At 49.2% G+C, this 22,599-nt stretch overlaps 1 protein-coding gene across 1 annotated transcript in view; it reads right to left on the bottom strand.

The window, feature by feature from the left end:
• Nucleotides 1-1,214: 1,214 nt before the first annotated feature.
• The window catches only part of mrvi1 (murine retrovirus integration site 1 homolog), a 253,637-nt gene continuing 232,252 nt past the window's right edge, over nt 1,215-22,599 (bottom strand). Inside the window, exons 22-25 of the mRNA XM_073049956.1 lie at nt 19,834-19,976; nt 17,271-17,390; nt 9,130-9,258; nt 1,215-4,774 (exon numbers count right to left, since the gene is read on the bottom strand). Coding sequence (XP_072906057.1) covers nt 4,525-4,774; nt 9,130-9,258; nt 17,271-17,390; nt 19,834-19,976 — 642 coding nt within the window. The 3' untranslated portion in view covers nt 1,215-4,524. The remainder of the gene's footprint in view (nt 4,775-9,129; nt 9,259-17,270; nt 17,391-19,833; nt 19,977-22,599) is intronic.

The following is a 22,599-nucleotide window of genomic DNA, read 5'->3' as shown; positions in this document are numbered from 1 at the left end:
TTAGAAAAATAGAGGGCTATGGATAACCCTAGGTAATTTCTAAGGGAGGGACATGTTTGGCACAGATTTGTGGGCCAAAGGGCCTGTATTGTGCTGTAGGTTTTCTATGTTTTTTCTATATTTCTAAGCTGGGAGGTGATAGGAGGATCCAGGTGAGGTGAGTGGAAGGACTGTGCAAGAGGTGTACAAAGCTGGGAGGTGATAGGTGGATCAAGATGAGGGGATTGTTAGGGTAGAGAAGGAGGGGAATTGTGGGAATTGTGAGAAGCTGGGAAATGATATGTGGAAATGACAAAGAGCTGAAGGTGGAATCTGTTAGAAGAGGATAGTGGAGTAAAGGGAAGGAGGTGAGGAGCCACAGAGTGATGGGCAGATGGAGGGAATAGGGGAGGGGAAAGCGATAGGATGATGGGAGGAGACATAGGAAAGTGGTTATCAGAAGTTGGAGAAATTGATGCTGTTAGAGGTAGAAGCCTAAAGTTCGAGTCTGCACGTCTGGGCCAGACTTGGGGCTTGTTTTGGTCTGTTGTTGTTGTTGCTGCTTGAGTCGTTTTGCCAAGCATTATGGGTATGTCATGTTGGCGTTGGAATGTGTAACAACACCTGCGGCCAGCCCCAGCACCTCCTCGAGCTGCGTTGTAAACACAAATGACAGATTTCACTGTCTGTTTCGATGTCTGTGTGGTGAATAAATCTGAATTTGAAGATCACCTGAATGTGAAGGAGGGTACCCAGATGGAATATGAGGTGTACTGTGAAGAGCACTCTTAACTGGTTACATCACTGTCTGGTATGGAGGGGCCACTGCACAGGATCAGGAAAAGCTGCAGAAAGTTGTAATCTCAGTCAGTTCCACCATGGGCACCAGCCTCCCCAGCATCGAGTGCATCTTCAAAAGGCGATGCCTCGAAAAGGCAGCGTCCATTGTGAAGGGTCCCCATCACCCAGGACATGCCCTCTTCTCATTGCTGCCATCAGGGAGGAGGTACAGGAGCCTGAAGACCCCTCTTCTCATTGCTGCCATCAGGGAGGAGGTACAGGAGCCTGAAGACCCCTCTTCTCATTGCTGCCATCAGGGAGGAGGTACAGGAGCTTGAAGACACACACTCAATGATTCAGGAGCGGCTTCTTCCCTCCACCATCAGATTTCTGAATGAACATTGAATCCATGAACACTGCCTCACTATTTTTTTGCTATCTTTTTTCACTACTAATTTAATTTAATTTATGTACTGTAGATATGTTTATTATTGTAATTTATAGTTTCTATTACTCTATATTGCAGTGTACTGCTGTGCAAAACAACACATTCCATGACACGTGCCAGTGATTCTGAACCAGCAACTGTCCTCATCGTGCCAGTGGAGGAAGCCATGGACAGACATAGTGATGTGGGATGGGGACAGGAACTAAAATGGCTGGCCATCGGGAGATCCTGGCTGGTATGGTGGATGGAGTTTAACTTGATATGAGGGAGTTTATTTATTTAGTTAGAGAAACAGTACAGAATAGGCCCTTCCAACCTTTCAAACCACACTAAACAGCACTCTCCCAATTTAACACTTGCCTAACCACAGGACAATTAAAATAACCAATGACCCTATTAACCTGTATGTCTTACGACTGTGAGAGGAAACTGGAGCACCCAGGGGAAAGACACACTGTCACGGGAGGAAAGTTAGTTGTCACGGGGAGGAAAGTTAATGGTCACGGAGAGGAAAGTTAATGGTCACGGGGAGGAAAGTTAATGGTCACAGGGAGGAAAGTTAATGGTCACAGGGGGGAAGGTCACACGGTCACGGAGAGGAAAGTTAGTGGTCACGGGGAGGAAAGTTAATGGTCACAGGGAGGAAAGTTAATGGTCACAAGGAGGAAGGTCACACGGTCACGGAGAGGAAAGTTAGTGGTCACGGAGAGGAAAGTCACACGGTCACGGAGAGGAAAGTCACGCGGTCACGGAGAGGAAAGTTAATGGTCACAGGAGGAAAGTCACGCGGTCACAGGGAGGAAAGTTAGCGGTCACAGGGAGGAAAGTCACGCGGTCACAGGGAGGAAAGTCACGCGGTCACGGGGAGGAAAGTCACACGGTCACGGGGAGGAAAGTCACACGGTCACGGGGAGGAAAGTTAGTGGTCACGGAGAGGAAAGTTAATGGTCACAGGGAGGAAAGTCACGCGGTCACGGGGAGGAAAGTTAGTGGTCACGGAGAGGAAAGTCACGCGGTCACGGGGAGGAAAGTCACACGGTCACGGGGAGGAAAGTTAGTGGTCACGGGGAGGAAAGTTAATGGTCACAGGGAGGAAAGTCACGCGGTCACGGGGAGGAAAGTTAGTGGTCACGGAGAGGAAAGTTAGCGGTCACAGGGAGGAAAGTCACGCGGTCACAGGGAGGAAAGTCACGCGGTCACGGGGAGGAAAGTCACACGGTCACGGAGAGGAAAGTTAGTGGTCACGGGGAGGAAAGTTAATGGTCACAGGGAGGAAAGTCACGCGGTCACGGGGAGGAAAGTTAGTGGTCACGGAGAGGAAAGTTAGCGGTCACAGGGAGGAAAGTCACGCGGTCACAGGGAGGAAAGTCACGCGGTCACAGGGAGGAAAGTCACGCGGTCACGGGGAGGAAAGTCACACGGTCACGGAGAGGAAAGTTAGTGGTCACAGGAGGAAAGTCACATGGTCACAGGGAGGAAAGTCACACGGTCACGGGGAGGAAAGTCACGCGGTCACGGGGAGGAAAGTCACGCGGTCACGGGGAGGAAAATCACACGGTCACGGGGAGGAAAGTCACGCGGTCACAGGAGGAAAGTCACGCGGTCACAGGGAGGAAAGTCACACGGTCACAGGAGGAAAGTCACGCGGTCACAGGGAGGAAAGTTAGCGGTCACAGGAGGAAAGTTACGCGGTCACAGGAGGAAAGTCACGCGGTCACAGGGAGGAAAGTCACACGGTCACAGGAGGAAAGTCACGCGGTCACAGGGAGGAAAGTTAGCGGTCACGGGGAGGAAAGTTAATGGTCACAGGAGGAAAGTCACGCGGTCACGGGGAGGAAAGTCACACGGTCACAGGAGGAAAGTCACGCGGTCACGGGGAGGAAAGTTAGTGGTCACAGGGAGGAAAGTCACGCGGTCACAGGGAGGAAAGTTAGCGGTCACAGGGAGGAAAGTCACGCGGTCACGGGGAGGAAAGTCACACGGTCACGGAGAGGAAAGTCACACGGTCACGGAGAGGAAAGTCACACGGTCACGGAGAGGAAAGTTAGTGGTCACAGGGAGGAAAGTCACACGGTCACGGGGAGGAAAGTCACACGGTCACGGAGAGGAAAGTCACACGGTCACGGAGAGGAAAGTTAGTGGTCACAGGGAGGAAAGTTAATGGTCACAGGAGGAAAGTTAGTGGTCACAGGGAGGAAAGTCACGCGGTCACAGGGAGGAAGGTCACACGGTCACGGGGAGGAAAGCTTCACTGTCTCGGGCAGGAAACCCACATGGTCCCTGGGCAGAAAGTCACACGGTCACCTGGAGGAATGTACAAGCTTGCTTAAGGAGGGTGCTGGAATTGAACTCCGAACTGAAGCCCCAGGCTGTAATAGTGCCACGCTATCCACTATGCTGCCGTGCACTGAGGGATTGGCAGTGGAAACCACAGCAAATGTTTAAAATCAAAATCCAGCCCAACCTGCACTCAGACAAGTAAACCACTGTGACACGATGGGGGGGCCATGGTGTTTGAGTATTTACTGAGACTCAAACACAAGAAACCCACAAAATGCCTGTTAGGTGAAAGGTAGGAGGATCTAGAACATAAAAGCAAGGATGTTACACTGAGGATTTATAAGATGTTGGACAGACCTCACTTGGAGTTTCGTGAGCAGTTTTGGGCCCCTTATTTAAGAAAAGATGTTCTGGCATTGGAGAGGGTCGAGAGGGAGTTCACGAGAATGATCCCAGGAATGGAAGGGTTAACATATGAGGAATGTTTGATGGCGCTGGGCCTGTACTCACTGGAGTGGGGATCTCATTGAAAGATAGAGTGAATGTGGAGAGGCTGTAGTGGGGAGTCTAGTACTAGAGGCACAGCCTCAGAATAGAGGGATGTACATTTAGAACAGAGCTGAGGAGGAATTTCTTTAGCCAGAGGGGGGTGACTCAGTGGAGTTCATTGCCATGGACTGCTTTGGATGCTGAGTCATTGGGTATATTTGAAGTGAGGTTAATTGGTTCTCGGTTGGTATGGGCATCAAAGGTTACAGGGAGAGGGCATGAGAACAGGGTCGAGAGGGATAATGAATCTTCCATGATGGAATGGAGAAACAGACTCGATGGGCTGAGTGGCCTCATTCTGCTTGTATGTCTGTGTCTTGTCTCAGAGTTCAAAGTCTCTTGTTGCTCTATATCGCCACTGCAGCCAGCACAAGGTTCACAGTGTTGGCCAACAGTCCCCTCCACACGCCCGATTCCACGCTGCTCGACAGCCACTCTGCTGCAGCATTAGCCGGCACACAACCTCGGCTCCGGGTCCTGCCCCACCCTCATGCCTGCGCCCGGTTTCTGTGCCACAATCGTGAGAAAGGCCAGGTGGAACTGTGCCCGGAGGGGAGGCAGGAGCCCTTCGCGCTGGGCGAGCCCGCGGCCTGCTCACATGGACTGCGCAGAGAGGCGAAGATACTGCTGAGTACGGCCAGCAGGAGGACAATGGCGGCCACGACCCAGATCACGCTGCGGTGCCTCGCTGGCTTCGGACACAGACGGACAATCAGCTCAGCAACCTCTTCCAACTTACTGTGGGAAAGGGAACAAGAAGCAGAGGGAGGGGTGGACGGGGAGGCAGAGGGATGGATGTTCAGAGGGGGAGAGGGAGGGGCAGATAGGGGATGCAGAGGTGTGGATGTACAGAGGGAGAGGCAGAGGGAGGGGTGGACAGGGAGGCAGAGGGAGGGGCAGAAGGAAGGGTAGACAGTGCAGGCAGAGGAATGGATGCACAGAGAGGGGGAGGTAGAGGTTTGGACATACAAAGAGGGAGAGGCCGAAGAAGGGGTAGACAAGAGGGTCAGAGAGAGGCAGATGGGGCAAGGGAAGTAAAGGAGAGGAGAGAGAGTGTGATGTTGGAATAGGTGGAAAGACAGAGAGAGTGGGCAAAAGAAGGGGATAGGGAGAGAGTCAGGGCAAAAACAAACGGTCAGATGGGGAGATGGAAAGAGAGGGGAGATAAATGAAAATGAGAGTGAGAACAGGCAAGGGGAACAGGGGAGTATGGAGAAAATCAGATGGAGGGAAGGAAATAAAGAAAGATAATTTTATTAATTGCATCCCAATCAACCTAATCACCTCTCCTATCAACCCCCTCCAAATTTCCCCTCCTAACACATCACTTCCCTCTGATCACATTCCCCACTCTACCCTCTTTAATCAGTCCCCTTTCTCTCTCTCTCTCTCTCACCCTTGCCTCCTCGCCTAGCAGTAGGGGGCAGGGTTGGCCTGACACCACCCATGCCCGGAGGAAGCTGAGAGATGCGGTTCGGGTGGAGCAGGGAGCAATGGCCTGGAGTCTGACTGGGGACAATGACCCTGTCGCTCAGCAGGATGTGGGATGTGATGGTGTTCTGACGTCTCTCTTTTTCCACAGCCAGCAAACCTCAACCTCAAGTGATCCCTGCTCTCTGCTAAGTCTTGGCCTGGCTCGCGGCACGGGATTATAGGCAATTCTCCAATTTCTACCATTTCATCCCATTTGAATCAGGTCATTTGCCATTGAGTCTGTCCTGCCATTCCATCAGGGCTGATTTATTATCCCTCTCAACCCCATTCTCCTGCCTTCTCCCTGTAACCTTTGACACCCTTACTAATCAAGAACGTATCAATCTCTGCCTTAAATATATCAAATGACTTGGTCTCTACAACTGTCTGTGACAATTAATTCCACAGATTCACCACCGTCTGGTTAAGAAATCCCCCCTCATCTCTGTTCTAAAGGGATGTCCCTCTATTCTGAGGCTGTGCCCTCTGGTCCTAGACTCCCCCATGAAAGGAAACATCCTCTCCACATCCACTTATCAATGCCTTTCAATATTTACCAGGATTTAGTGAGATTCTGCGCCTCCCCCCCCCCCCCCCCCCCATACTTCTAAACTCCAGTGTGTACAGGCACTTCTCATACATTAACCCTTTCTTTCCTGGAATCATTCATGTGAATCTCCTCTGGACCTTCTTCAATGCCAACACATCTTTTCTTAGTTAAGGGGCCTAAAACTGCTCACAAAACTCCAATACCCACTTCAGATAACCAGCAGCCACGCATGGGGATGAATAAAGTATCTATCTATCTATCTATCTATCTATCATCTACCGTATTTGTCCAATTATCATCCCCGCCTGTCCTCTACCACCCGATAACTCATTATGCTTTGTAGGGTATGTGTTGTTGACGAGGCCGCGTTTGGAGTACTGTGAACAGTTTGGGAGCAGATTAAGGCCATTTGATTATGGCTGATTTATTTTCCCTCTCCACACCATTCTCATGCTTACTTTTCATAACATTGGACATCCTGACTAACCAAGAACTTGTCAAACTCTGCTTTAAATATTTCAGTAACTTGGCCTCCACAGACAATGAATTCAACAGATTCACCTCTCTCTGGCTAAAGAAATTCCTCCTCATCTCTGTTCTAAAAGGATGCCTCTCTATTCTCAGGCTGTGCCCTCTGATCCTAGACTGTCCGACTATTTTTTTTGTGCGATTGGGTATTTAACTGCTGTCTTAAATATGCTCTGTGTTGTGTGTGACTGTTGTTTCTGTGTTCTACCCCTTGGCCCCAGAGTAACACTGTTTCATTTGGCTGTATTCATGTATGTTGAATGATAATTAACCTTGAACTTGAACTTATAGGAAACATCCACTCCATCGAGGCCTTTCAATATTGGATAGATTTCAAAATCATTCTTCTAAACTCCAGGGAATACAGGCCCAGAGCTCCTCATATGTTACCTTTTTCATTTCTGAAATCATTTTCATGAACCTCCTCTGGACCCTCTCCAATGTCAGCACACTCTTCTTAGATAGAGTCCAAAACTGTTCACAATACTCCAAGTGCTGACTCAGCATTACATCCTCGCTTTTATATTCTAGACCTCTTGAAATGAATTCTAACATCGCATTTGCCTTCTTCACCACCAACTCAACCTGCAAGTTAACCTTTAGGGAATACCGTACAAGGACTCCCAGGTCCCTTTGTGCCTGAGCTTTTGAATTTTCTCCCCATTCTACCAAAGTGCATGACCATACAATTCCCAGCACTGTATTCCACCTGCCACTCCTTTGCCCATTCTCCCAATCTGTCTCAGTCCCTCTACAGACTCCCTGTTTCCTCAACACTACCTGCTCCTCCTCCTATCTTTGTATCTTCTGCAAACTTGGCCACAAAGCCACAATTCCATCGTCCAAATTGTTGATATATAATGTGGAAAGAAGCCTTGTTACAGGACGTGGTTAAGCAGATATATTCAGACCAGGGGCACAGCCTCAGAATAGAGGGACGTCCACTTATAACAGAGTTGAGAAGGAATTTCTTTAGACAGAGAGTGGTGAATCTGTGGAAGTCATTGCCACAGACAGCTGTGGAGGTAAAGTCTTTGAGTATATCTAATACAGAGGTTGGTCAGCTCTTAATTAGTCAGGGTGTCAAGGGTGCTGAGAGATGGCAGGACAATTGCATTGAGCGGGGATAATAAACCAGTCATGATGGAATGGCGGAACAGACTCACTTGGCCATCTCTCTCTCGCTTAGGTCTTCTGGTCTAAACTGGAAAGAATGCAGAGAAGATTTACAAGGAGGTTGGCCAGACTAGGTCCTTATTTCTTGGAACATGGGAGAATAAGGGACGATTCTCGTTAAGTGTTTAAAGTTAGGAGATGGATGGTAACAGTCTTTTCCCTCGGGCAGGGGAGTCCAAAGCTTTTTTTTCAGCATGTTGCATCAGACAGTCGGCTATTCTTGTCTGGTGCGTGGGTGTCAGGATTGGTCCCCTTTCGGATTAACCTGGTCATGATATGAACATTCCTGACTCGACCCTTACTTTTTTTTTACAAGGCCGAGTGGCTAGCTCGATGTTTAACTCGGCACAGATGGAAACGTGCTCGGGAGTGGCCCGACTTGGATTCGAACTCGGGAGCCTTCGCTCTGGAGTCTGGCGCTGATGCCATTGTGCCACTAGCCAGCCTAGTCCAAAGCTAGAGGGCATTGTTTAGGGGTACGGGGTAAGATGACAGGTGACAGGGGTAAGATTTATAAAAGGGCTGAGGGTTTTTTCACCAAGCGGGTGGTGAGTATATGGAATGAACTACCAGAGGAAGTGGTTGCAGCATCATTTAAGAACACTTGCACAGCTACATGGAGGGGTGAGGCTTAGAGTGATATGGGCCAAATGCAGGGAATAGGGATGACCTGGATGGGCACTGTGGTTAGCATGGACTGGTTGGGCTGAAGGGTCTGCATCGGTACTGTATTGCTCTGTGTCTCTACATGCCCCTGGAATATTTAGATGTAGATACGTCTACATGGAGCGTTGTGGCAGGAAAGCAGCATCCATCTTCAAGGACCCCACCATCCAGGCCATGTTCTCTTCTGGCTGCTGCCATCAGGAAGAAGGTACAGGAGCCTCAGGACTCAGACCCCAGATGAGTTATTACCTTCAAACTTTCTGCATAATCACTCAAAGAGTTCAACTGCATGTGTATGCAACGAGAGCTGTATAACTCATCTTCTTCTACCCAAGACCAAGAACTTATCAATCACCCCCGCTGTGGACACTTTCTGGAGGTGCAAGATCCGTATGCTCCACGACCGCTGGACTAAGTGTGTACATATAGGAGGGGACTATGTTGAAAAATAAATGTGCTAGGTTTTCTAAAATTGACTCCTTCTACCTTAGGCCACGAACTTATCAATCACCCCTCATATGTACTTCAACAATAACTTTACTTGGAACTTTTAAATATTTATGTTTACGGTGATTTCTTCTCCCTCTCTCTCATAATTCTATTTACTTTCTTCAATTGACCAGTCTCTCTACAGAACTGTGGTGTGGGACAGTCCCACAGCTAGTGAAGTAACTCCCACCCTCATCGGGTGAGCACCCACCTGGCCTTCCTTCCCCCTGTGAGGACGGTCTCTGTTGGTGGTCCCTCGCTGGCTCCTTCCGCTTTCCCAGTTTCATGCCGAAGCTCCTTCTGATCCTGGCTGAGTTGGGCTTTCAAACCTTCCCGGTAACTTGGAGACAGAAACGTTTTAGAAAGAGCGTTAGCCAATGGGTTGTTGTGCTGCATTTCATCCATTATAGATGTATGACTAATTTCGCCATGGACAGTCCCAAGCCACACTATAAAAGCAGGGTTGGGTATGAACTCCCCATGGACAGTCCCAAACCCAGCTGTGAAAGGAGGAGGGTTGGGTATGAACTCCCCATGGACAGTCCCAAACCCGGTTGTGAAAGGAGGAGGAACGGGTATGAACTCCCCATGGACAGTCCCAAACCCGGCTGTGAAAGGAGGAGGGTTGGGTATGAACTCCCCATGGACAGTCCCAAACCCGGCTGTGAAAGGAGGAGGAACGGGTATGAACTCCCCATGGACAGTCCCAAACCCGGCTGTGAAAGGAGGAGGAACGGGTATGAACTCCCCATGGACAGTCCCAAACCCGGCTGTGGAAGGAGGAGGAACGGGTATGAACTCCCCATGGACAGTCCCAAACCCGGCTGTGAAAGGAGGAGGAACGGGTATGAACTCCCCATGGACAGTCCCAAACCCAGCTGTGAAAGGAGGAGGAATGGGTATGAACTCCCCATGGACAGTCCCAAACCCGGCTGTGAAAGGAGGAGGGTTGGGTATGAACTCCCCATGGACAGTCCCAAACCCAGCTGTGAAAGGAGGAGGAACGGGTATGAACTCCCCATGGACAGTCCCAAACCCGGCTGTGCAAGGAGGAGGGTTGGGTATGAACTCCCCATGGACAGTCCCAAACCCGGCTGTGAAAGGAGGGTTGGGTCTGAACTCCCCATGGACAGTCCCAAACCCGGCTGTGAAAGGAGGAGGAACGGGTATGAACTCCCCATGGACAGTCCCAAACCCGGCTGTGAAAGGAGGAGGGTTGGGTATGAACTCCCCATGGACAGTCCCAAATCCGGCTGTGAAAGGAGGGGGGTTGGGTATGAACTCCCCATGGACAGTCCCAAACCCGGCTGTGAAAGGAGGAGGAACGGGTATGAACTCCCCATGGACAGTCCCAAACCCGGCTGTGAAAGGAGGAGGAACGGGTATGAACTCCCCATGGACAGTCCCAAACCCGGCTGTGAAAGGAGGAGGAACGGGTATGAACTCCCCATGGACAGTCCCAAACCCGGCTGTGAAAGGAGGAGGAACGGGTATGAACTCTCCATGGACAGTCCCAAACCCGGCTGTGAAAGGAGGAGGAACGGGTATGAACTCCCCATGGACAGTCCCAAACCCGGCTGTGAAAGGAGGAGGAACGGGTATGAACTCCCCATGGACAGTCCCAAACCCGGCTGTGAAAGGAGGAGGAACGGGTATGAACTCCCCATGGACAGTCCCAAACCCGGCTGTGAAAGGAGGAGGAACGGGTATGAACTCCCCATGGACAGTCCCAAACCCGGCTGTGAAAGGAGGAGGAACGGGTATGAACTCCCCATGGACAGTCCCAAACCCGGCTGTGAAAGGAGGAGGAACGGGTATGAACTCCCCATGGACAGTCCCAAACCCGGCTGTGAAAGGAGGAGGAACGGGTATGAACTCCCCATGGACAGTCCCAAACCCGGCTGTGGAAGGAGGAGGGTTGGGTATGAACTCCCCATGGACAGTCCCAAACCCGGCTGTGAAAGGAGGAGGAACGGGTATGAACTCCCCATGGACAGTCCCAAACCCGGCTGTAGAAGGAGGAGGGTTGGGTATGAACTCTCCATGGACAGTCCCAAACCCAGCTGTGAAAGGAGGAGGAACGGGCATGAACTCCCCATGGACAGTCCCAAACCCAGCTGTGAAAGGAGGAGGAACAGGTATGAACTCCCCATGGACAGTCCAAACCCGGCTGTGAAAGGAGGAGGAACGGGTATGAACTCCCCATGGACAGTCCCAAACCCAGCTGTGAAAGGAGGAGGAACGGGTCTGAACTCCCCATGGACAGTCCCAAACCCGGCTGTGAAAGGAGGAGGGTTGGGTATGAACTCCCCATGGACAGTCCCAAACCCGGCTGTGAAAGGAGGGGGGTTGGGTATGAACTCCCCATGGACAGTCCCAAACCCGGCTGTGAAAGGAGGAGGGTTGGGTATGAACTCCCCATGGACAGTCCCAAACCCGGCTGTGGAAGGAGGAGGAACGGGTATGAACTCCCCATGGACAGTCCCAAACCCGGCTGTGAAAGGAGGAGGAATGGGTATGAACTCCCCATGGACAGTCCCAAACCCGGCTGTGGAAGGAGGAGGAACGGGTATGAACTCCCCATGGACAGTCCCAAACCCGGCTGTGAAAGGAGGAGGAACGGGTATGAACTCCCCATGGACAGTCCCAAACCCGGCTGTGAAAGGAGGAGGAACGGGTATGAACTCCCCATGGACAGTCCCAAACCCGGCTGTGAAAGGAGGAGGAACGGGTATGAACTCCCCATGGACAGTCCCAAACCCGGCTGTGAAAGGAGGAGGGTTGGGTATGAACTCCCCATGGACAGTCCCAAACCCGGCTGTGAAAGGAGGGTTGGGTCTGAACTCCCCATGGACAGTCCCAAACCCGGCTGTGAAAGGAGGGTTGGGTCTGAACTCCCCATGGACAGTCCCAAACCCGGCTGTGAAAGGAGGAGGGTTGGGTCTGAACTCCCCATGGACAGTCCCAAACCCGGCTGTGAAAGGAGGAGGGTTGGGTCTGAACTCCCCATGGACAGTCCCAAACCCGGCTGTGAAAGGAGGAGGGTTGGGTATGAACTCCCCATGGACAGTCCCAAACCCGGCTGTGAAAGGAGGAGGGTTGGGTATGAACTCCCCATGGACAGTCCCAAACCCGGCTGTGAAAGGAGGAGGGTTGGGTATGAACTCCCCATGGACAGTCCCAAACCCGGCTGTGAAAGTAGGAGGAACGGGTATGAACTCCCCATGGACAGTCCCAAACCCGGCTGTGAAAGGAGGAGGAACGGGTATGAACTCCCCATGGACAGTCCCAAACCCGGCTGTGAAAGGAGGAGGGTTGGGTCTGAACTCCCCATGGACAGTCCCAAACCCGGCTGTGAAAGGAGGAGGGTTGGGTCTGAACTCCCCATGGACCGTCCCAAACCCGGCTGTGAAAGGAGGAGGGTTGGGTCTGAACTCCCCATGGACAGTCCCAAACCCGGCTGTGAAAGGAGGAGGGTTGGGTATGAACTCCCCATGGACAGTCCCAAACCCGGCTGTGAAAGTAGGAGGAACGGGTATGAACTCCCCATGGACAGTCCCAAACCCGGCTGTGAAAGTAGGAGGAACGGGTATGAACTCCCCATGGACAGTCCCAAACCCGGCTGTGAAAGGAGGAGGGTTGGGTCTGAACTCCCCATGGACAGTCCCAAACCCGGCTGTGAAAGGAGGAGGGTTGGGTCTGAACTCCCCATGGACAGTCCCAAACCCGGCTGTGAAAGGAGGAGGGTTGGGTCTGAACTCCCCATGGACCGTCCCAAACCCGGCTGTGAAAGGAGGAGGGTTGGGTCTGAACTCCCCATGGACAGTCCCAAACCCGGCTGTGAAAGGAGGAGGGTTGGGTATGAACTCCCCATGGACAGTCCCAAACCCGGCTGTGAAAGTAGGAGGAACGGGTATGAACTCCCCATGGACAGTCCCAAACCCGGCTGTGAAAGGAGGAGGAACGGGTATGAACTCTCCATGGACAGTCCCAAACCCGGCTGTGAAAGGAGGAGGAACGGGTATGAACTCCCCATGGACAGTCCCAAACCCGGCTGTGAAAGGAGGAGGGTTGGGTATGAACTCCCCATGGACAGTTCCAAACCCGGCTGTGAAAGGAGGAGGAACGGGTATGAACTCCCCATGGACAGTCCCAAACCCGGCTGTGAAAGGAGGAGGGTTGGGTATGAACTCCCCATGGACAGTCCCAAACCCGGCTGTGAAAGGCGGAGGAACGGGTATGAACTCCCCATGGACAGTCCCAAACCCGGCTGTGAAAGGAGGAGGGTTGGGTATGAACTCCACATGGACAGTCCCAAACCCAGCTGTGAAAGGAGGTGGGTTGGGTATGAACTCCCCAAGCCCAACTGTCAAAAGAGCAGGGCTGGGAATGGGGCTAGCAACCTCATCCTGTTAATACCCAGAGCTACAGAAACACCAACAGAAGCTCCAAAATCTTCATCCCTGGGAGAAGAATGATGCACCAAGAAGATGTCTACACCTGGGAAAGCCTGAAGCCTAGCCCTGTATAGAGGACTTTGGCAAGCTGATGTCTGTGGTCTCTGCCCCAGCAGGGATGATGGACTTAAGGAGAGGGTGATGTTGCATTACTGGTGAACTGGTTTGTTATGTGAAAAGCTGGCCTTGCATACTCTTCATACAGATCAGACCATTACACAGTGTATTGAGCTAGAACAAAGAAAACTATAACAGAATGCAGAATAAAGTGTCACAATTACAGAGAAAGTGCAGTGCAGGCCAAAAAACAGGTACTAAAGTCATGGTCAGGTAGATTGTGAGGTCAAAAGTCCATTTTATCATACATGGGATACTGTTATAACAGTGGACTGGAAGCTGTCCTTGAGCCTGGTGGGACGAGCTTTCAGGCTTTTGTATCTTCTGCCCGATGAGAGTGGGGAGAAGGGAGAATGTTCGGGATGGGGAGGGTCGTTGATTATGCTGGGGCAGATAGAAGTGTAGACAGAGTCCAGTGAGATCCATTTATTTATCATTGTACATTGAAACATACAGTGAAATGCGTTGTGTGTATCAACAACCAACACAACCATTGTGCTATGAGCAGTATGCAAGTGTCACTCATATTCCCACACTAACATCGCAAGCCCACAATGATATGGAGGTTTCCGTGATGAGCTGGGCTTTGTCCACAGCCCTCTGTGGTTTCTTGTGGATATGTGCAGAGCAGTTGCCATACCAAGCCACAATGAAAACTGCTCCCATTGGTGGAGCGGTCAAGACCTAGCCTTTGTAGAGCGAAGATGATTGGCTAAAGATCCAAAAGCGAAGTAAGGGATTCTTTTACTCAGTGGGTGGGTAAAGTCCTGTTGCTGGGAGAGATGAAGTGTGAGATGTGATGATCTAATGAAGGGGGGGGGGGGGGGAGGTGGGGAATTGTGGCTAGCTACCATTCAGTCTCAATGGGTTGAATGGTCTCCACTCCTATCTCATATGGTCTTATTAAAGAAGCACCAAACCCTCACCAACAATGTCCAATGACCAAGAACCAAGAGCTACAAACACCAGAGATTCTGCAGATGCTGGAATCCAGAGTGACACACACAGCCTGCTGGAGAAACTCAGCAGGTCAGGCAGCATCTATGGAGATGAATAAACAGTCAATGTTTCAGGCTGAGACCCTTCATCAGGACTGAAAAGGGAGGGAGAAGGTGCCAGAATATGAAGTTGGGGGGGGGGGGGTTAGGAAAAAGGACAAGTTACAAGGTGATAGGTGAGACCAGGTGGGTGGGGGAGGGGATGAAGTGAGAAGCTGGGAGGTGACAGGTGGAAAGGGAAAAGGGCTGACAGAGGAATCTGATAGGAGAGGAGAGTGCACCATGAGTGAAAGGGAAGGAGCGAGTGATAGGCAGGAGAAGAGAAGAGGTAAGAGGGGGGACAGAGTGGGGAATTGCAAAAGGGGAAGGAGAAGTGAAGGAAATTAATGGAAGTTTGAGAAATCGATGTTCATGTGTTCAGGTTGGAAGCTACTAAGACAGAATATGAGGTGTTGCTCCTCCATCCTGAGAGTGACCTCCTTGTGGCAGTAGAAGGCCATTAAGGTGGAATAGGCACAGGAAATAGAATTATAATGTTTGGCCACCAAAAAATCCTGCTTTTTAAAACAATAACCATCACATTTTTATAGCATCTTATGATCTCAGTCAGGGCATGAAGGATACGGGAGAAGGCTGAGAAAATGGATCAGCCATGATGAAATGGTGGAGCAGACTCAATGGGCCTAATGGCCTGATTCTGCTCCTATTTCTTATGGCCTTATGGACATCCTTACTGCTTCACCGGAGAGTTACTGACACCATGACGGATTAGCTTCATTGGGTTTATTTATCACATCGAAACATCGGAACATCTAGTACAGTGAAATGTGTTGTTTCTGCCAATGGCCAATGCGGTCCAAGGATATGCTGGGGGCAGCCCACAAGTGTCTCCATACAACCTGTTGCCAACATAGCATGTCCCCCATGTTCTGTAGAACAACACAAGCAACAAGAAGATTAGATTATCTTTATTTGTCACACGCACGTGGAAACATACAGTGAAATGTGTTGTTTGCGTTCGCCACACAATCTGATGCCAATACAGAATGGCCACAGGTGACGTACATATTTGGAATGTAGGAGGAAAGCCACGTGCTCATGGGGAGAACGTACAAGCTCCCTGCAGACGGTGGCAGGATTTGAATCCCAGTCGGTGATTGCAGGTGCTGTAAAGCAATGATACTAACTGCTATAATTGCTTTGCCCAGCCCGTCTGGGCTAGGACCAGAATCGGTGGAAGGAGCATCATACTGGCTCAAAGGACAGGAGGGGAGTGTCAGGGTTCAAAGCTACAATAACCATAGGAAGAGTGGCCAATGCAGGGACAATTAAATAGTAAGATTGATCAACACCTCCACCCACTACTTTATTATTTCCTGTCAGTCACCTGATGTCCAGTCTAGCGTCACTTTATGGACATACAATCAATCTATGTATATAAGCTATCCTATGTCTTGATGAAGGTCTTGGCTCGATATGTCGACTATTTACTCTTTTCCATAGACACTGCCTGACCTGCTGAGTTCCTGCAGCAGTTTGTGTGTGTTGCTCTGGATTCCCAGCGTCTGCAGAGTTTTGTTTTTTATTATTAGGCATTGGACCATAGAAGTAAGAGCAGAGTTAGAATCAGACCATCACATCAGCTCCACCTTTGATTCATTATCTCCTGCCTTCCCCCCGTAACCTTTGACAACCTGAATAACCAAGAACATTTCAAACCTGTTTTAAATATACCCAATGACTTGGTCTCTACAGCTATCAATGGCAATGAATTCCATAGATTCACCACCCTCTGGCTGAAGAAATTCCTCCTCATCTCTGTTCTAAATGGATGTCCCTCTATTCTGAGGCTGTGTCCTCTGGTGCGAGACTCCCGCACCATATGAAGCATTCTCTTCACATTCACTCGATCTAGACCTTTTCAGTATTTGCTAGGTTTCAATGAGATCCCCTGCTGTTCTTCTAAACTTCAGCGAGACCCAGAGCCATCAATCGCTCCTCATACATTAACTCTTTCATTCCTGGGATCATTCTTGTGAACCTCCTCTGGACCCTCTCCAATGACAGCACATCCGTTCTGAGATAGAGGGCCCAAAACTGCTCACAATACTCCAAGTGCGATCTGACCAATGTCTTATAAAGCCTCAGCATCACATCCTTGCTTTTATATTCTAGTCCTCTCGAAATGAATGCTAACATCGCATTTGCCTTCCTCACCACAGACTCAACCTGCAAATTAATCTTTAGGGAATCCTGCACAAGACTCCCAAGTCCCTTTGCACCTCTGATTTCAGAATTTTTGGCTATCCAACCTGATTTTTATTAACATCAACTTTTCAAACTTCCAGTAATTTCCCCCCTTCTCTCTCTCCCATCTCTTTTTCCATCCCCCATTATGGCTGTCCTCCCACCTCGTCTCTTTTCCTCACCTGCCCATCATCTCCTTTGGTGCCCCTCCTCCTTTCCTTTCTCTGATGGTTCACTCTCCTGTCCTGTCAGATTCCTTCTCCAGCCCTTTACCTCTTCTACATCACCTGCCAGCTTCTCACTTCATCCCACCTGGTCTCATCCCACCCACCCACCTGGTCTCACCTGTCACCTGCCAGCTTGTACTCCTTCCCCCTTCCTTTCAGGTGCTGATGAAGGGTCTCAACCAGAAACATCGACTGTTTATTTCCCTCAATAGACGCTGAGTTCCGTCAGCATTCTGTCAGCGCGTTACTATCTCACGTATGCTTTGCAGAGGCACACACAGCAGATGCTGGCCGGGGCAGTCTTACCCTTTGTTGAAGGCTTCCTCCTCGATCTTGGCCTTGGTCTCCAGACTGGTGAGGTCAAGGCTAGGCGGACGCACGGTGCCTGCTGCTGTCTGCTCCACCTCTTTATCTCCATTCTGCTTCCTGCAGCGTACACGGGAAACAAGTTCATGTTTAATTATAATTCAACCGTACACAAATATAGCCAAACGAAACAGTGTTACTCCGGGGCCAAGGTGCAAAACACAGCAGTTGGAGGGAGACTAGTATCCTAGTGGGAAGGTTTGCTAATGCTGTGGGGGGGAGGGGAGGGTTAAACTACAGTTCTGGAGGTTGGGAAGCAGAGTGCCAGAACAGTTAGTGGAGAGGTTGTGCATATAGACGTGGTTAAAACCTCACACAAAGTCAAGAATCGGATGTTTGAGCATGGTGCAACTAATATCTGAGCTGTGTAGATTTCAATGCAAGAAACATAGAAAACCGACAGCACAATACAGGCCCTTTGGCCCACAATGCTGTGCCCAACATGTACTTACTTTAGAAATTACCTAGGGTTATCCTTAGCCTTCTATTTTTCTGAGCTCCAAGTATCAAAGACTATCAAAGAGTCTCTTAAAAGACCCTATCATTTCTGCCTCCATCACCCTCGCTGGCAGCCCATTCTACACATTCACCACTTTCTGAGTAAAAAACTTACCCCTGACATCTTATCTGTACCTACTTCCAGCACCTTAAAAGTGTCCCCTCTCGTGTTAGACATTTCAGCCCTGGGAAAAAGCCTCTGACTATCCACACACTCAATGCCTCTCATCATCTTATATACTTCTATCAGGTCACCTCTCATCCTTCATTGCTCCAAGGAGAAAAGGCTGAGTTCACTCATAAGGCCTGTCATAAAACCATCCCAGCCTGTCCAGCTTTTCCTTATAATTCCACTCCTAGTGAATCCTTCCTGCACCCTCTCTCAGTGGGAGACCCATTATCCTTTACCAGTCTGGTCTGGACCATAAGACCATAAGGCACAGGAGCGAAATTAGGCCATTTGGCCCAACAAGTCTGTTCTGCCATTCCACCATGGCTAATTTATTATCACTTTAGATCCTATTCTAGTGCCTTTTCCCCCATAACTTTAGATGCCCTGACTAATCGAGAACCTTTCAGGCTCCGCTTTAAATATACCCAATGACTTGGCCTCGCAACCATCCATAGTAATGAATTCTACAGATTCACCACACTCTGTCTAAAGAAATTCCTCCTCAGTTCTGTTCTAAAGGGATATCCCTCCGTTCTGAGGCTGTGTCCTCTGGTCTTAGACTCATCCACTATGGGAAATATCCACTCGACATCTGCTCTATATAGGCCTTTCGATAGATTTCAATGAGATACACCCATTTGGCAAGTACCAGCCCAGAACCATCAAATGCTCCTCATACATTAACTCTTTTATTCCTGGAATCACTCTCATGAACGTCCTCAGGGCACTTTCCAATGCCAGCACATCTGAAAAGTCTGTCTGTGACTCCAGCCCCAGCAGTCACCAGAACCTCTGGAGTTCCCAGACTCTGGCACAAGACTCCACCAGAGAGGAGGCAGCAGTGTTACAAAGTGTCCTGGAGATTCCTGGAGCTGGCCTCTGCAAGAATTACTGGGCACTGGAATCCTGCCATTCATCATCGAACCCTTCTGCAGGACAACAGAGGTAGGGAGTGGGCTGTGGGTCAAGAGCATGGAGGCAGAGGTGGCAACATTACTGGGAAAACAGAATCCTACCCAGAAACAGAACTAAGTTCCAGATAGAGTCAGCAGGGGAACAGGTCCTTCAGCCCAACTCATGCCGGTCAAGATGTCAAAATGACCCAGAGCAACACACATACAATGCTGGAGGAACACAGCAGGTCAGGCAGCATCTCTGGCAATGAACAAAGAGTCAACGTTTCAGGCAGAGACCCTTCATAAGGACTGGAAAGGAAAGGGAGGGAGTCCTATTTCCCTGCATGTGCCCTCTACCCTTCCAAACATTTCTCATCCATGTACACGTCCAAGTGTCTTTTAAATGTAATTGTTTTTACCTTAACCACTTCCTCTAGAAGCTCATTCATATACCCACTACCCTCATGATCCCTTAAATCTTTCCCCTCTCACCTTAAACCTGCGCCTTCTAGTTTTCAACTCGCCCTACTCGGGGGAAAGGACTGTGACCAAATAACCTGCTAGGCCCACTAAAACTTTATAAAAAGCTCTACAAGGTCTCTCCTCAGCCTCCCTCACTCCAGCAAAAACAGTCCCAGCCTGTCCAGTCTTTCCTTGATTCCAGGCTTCCAGTCCTGGTAACTTCCTCATAAATCACTCCTGCACCTTCTCCATCTTAATCACAACCTTCCTGTAACATGGGTTCAGGACTGCCTGCCCCTCCACCTATCTCCGTATCTTCTGTAAACATTGCATCAAAGCCATCAGTTCTGTCGTCAAAATCGTTGACAGTTACAGATCTCCCTTTATATCTGACTCTCTCCCAGCAGTTCAAAAAGCCATTCATCATCAGGGCAAGCAGGGAGGGATAGGAATGGAGGCCTGGAGCGGGACTCACGTTTCCATGAGGGGTGCCAGCATCGGGCTGGTTCTGCTGGAGCTGCTGGGAACCGTGCTGGTGGTGCTGGTGATGGCTTCCGAGCTGCTGCTGTTGCTGGTGGAGCCTGCAGTGTTGGCTTCAGTGTTATTGTTGGACTCCATCTACAACAGAACAAGAGGAGACGGTTAGTTAGCAACATAAGTACTGAGGCCCAATTATTATATGCTTTTCTGATCACCTACCTACAGGGAAGATGTTAGAAGAAGCTTTCAAATACCAACAGAAGGCAACTAAAGTCATTAAGCAGGTAAAGATGGAATACAAAAGCAAGCTAGCCAATAATATTAAAGAAGATACCAAAAGCTTCTTCAGATACATAAAGTGTAAAAGAGAGGTGAGAGTGGATATCGGACCGCTGGAAAATGATGATGGAGAGGTAGAAATGGGAGATAAGGAATGAGCGGACAAACTGAATGGTTCCAGGTGTCAGGGGTCATAAAGTGTGTGAAGTTACCATTGCCCAGGGAGAAGGTTCTTGGGAAACTGAAAGCTCTGAAGGTCGCTAAGTCTCCTGAACCAGATGGTGTACACCCCAGAGTTTTGAAAGAAGTGGCTGAATAGATAATGGAGGCAACAGTAATGATCTTTCAAGAATCACTATATTCTAGAATGGTTCTGGAAGACTGGATAACTAGAAATGTCACTCCACTCTTCAATACGAGTGAGAGGCAGAAGAAAGGAAACTATAAGCCAGTTGGAGTTGATTATTAAGGATGAGGTCTCGGGTACTTGGAGGCACATGATAAAATAGGCCATAGTCAGCATGGTTTCCTCAAGGGAAAATCTTTGCCTGAAAAATCTGTTGGAATTCTTTCAAGAAATAACAAGCAAGATGATGTCAGGGCTGCAGAAAAGGTGGACGTCATGCAGAAATTGTCTATGGGTGGAGGTTAGGAACAGGAAGGGGTTGATAACTTTACTGGGTGTTTTTTATAGGCCACCCAATAGTAACAGGCATATCGAGGAGCTGATAGGGAAACAGATCCTGGAAAGGTGTAATAATAACAGGGTTGTCGTGATGGCAGATTTTAATTTCCCAAGTATCGATTGTCATCTTCCTAGAGCGAGGGGTTTAGATGGGGTGGAGTTTGTTAGATGTGTTCAGGAAGGTTTCTTGACACAGTATGTAGTTAAACCTACAAGAGGAGAGGCTGTACTTGGTTTAGTACTGGGAAATGAACCTGGTCAGGTGTCAGATCTCTCAGTGGGAGAGCATTTTGCAGAGAGTGTTCATAATTTTATCTCCTTTACAATAGCATGGGAGAAAGATAGGAACAGACAAGTTAGAAAAGTGTTTAATCGGATTAAGGGGAATTATAAGGCAATCAGGCAGGAAACTGGAGGCTTAAATTGGAAACAGATGTTCTCAGTGAAAAGTACAGAAGAAATGTGGCAAATATTCAGGGAATATTTGTGTAGAGTTCTGTATAGGTACTTTCCAATGAGACAGGGAAGTTATGGTAGGGTACAGGAACCATGGTGTACAAAGGCTGTAATAAATCTACCGGTAATCAAGAAGAAAAAAAAAGCTTACAAAAGGTTCAGAGAGCTAGGTAATGTTAGAAATCTAGAAGATTATAAGACTACTAGGAAGGAGCTTAAGAAGGAAATTAGGAGAGCCAGAAGGGGCCATGAGAAGGCCTTGGTGGGCAGAATTAAGGAAAACCCCAAAGCATTCTACAACTATGTGAAGAGCAAAAAGATAAGACCTGAAAGAATAGGACCTATCAAGTGTGACAGTGGGAAAGTGTGTATGAAACCGAAGGAAATGGCAGAGGTACTTAATGAATACTTTACTTCAGTATTCACTATGGAAAAGGATCTTAGTGATTGTAGGGATGACTTGCAGCAGACTGAAAAGCTTGAGCATGTAGATATTAAGAAAGAGGAGGTGCTGGAGCTTTTGGAAAGCATCAAGTTGGATAAGTCGCTGGGACCGAACAAGATGTGCCCCAGGCTACTGTGCGAGGTGAGGGAGGAGATTGCTGAGCCTCTGGCAATGGTCGTTGCATCATCAGTGCGGATGGGAGAGGTTCCCAAGGATTAGAGGGTTGCAGATGGTGTTCCTTTATTCAAGAAAGGGAGTAGAGATAGCCCAGGAAATTATAGACCAGTGCGTCTTACCTCAGTGGTTGGTAAATTGATGGAGAAGATTCTGAGAGGCAGGATTTATGAACATTTGGAGAGGTATAATATGATTAGGAATAGTCAGCACGGCTTTGTCAAGGGCAGGTGGTGCCTTACGAGCCTGATTGAATTTTTTGGGGATGGGAATAAACACATTGATGAAGGAAGAGCAGTAGATGTAGTGTATATGGATTTCAGCAAGACATTTTATAAGGTACCCCATGCAAGGCTTATTGAGAAAGTAAGGAGGCATGGGATCCAAGGGTACATTGCTTTGTGGATCCAGAACTGGCTTGCCTACAGGAGGCAAAGAGTGGTTGTAGACGGGTCACATTCTGCATGGAGGTCGGTCGCTAGTGGAGTGCCTCAAGGATCTGTTCTGGGACCCTTACTCTTTGTGATTTTCATAAATGACCTGGATGAGGAAGTGGAGGGATGGGTTAGTAAGTTTGCTGATGACACAAAGGTCGGAGGTGTTGTGGATAGTGTGGAGGGCTGTTAGAGGTTACAGCGGGAAATTGATAGGATGCAAAACTGGGCTGAGAAGTGGCAGATGGAATTCAACCCAGATAAGTGTGAAGTGGTTCATTTTGGTAG

Source organism: Hemitrygon akajei, chromosome 6, assembly GCF_048418815.1.
Source record: "Hemitrygon akajei chromosome 6, sHemAka1.3, whole genome shotgun sequence".
NCBI classification, from domain to species: domain Eukaryota; kingdom Metazoa; phylum Chordata; class Chondrichthyes; order Myliobatiformes; family Dasyatidae; genus Hemitrygon; species Hemitrygon akajei.
Note: the sequence above shows the minus strand (reverse complement) of the source record. Positions and strands in the feature narration are given on the sequence as shown.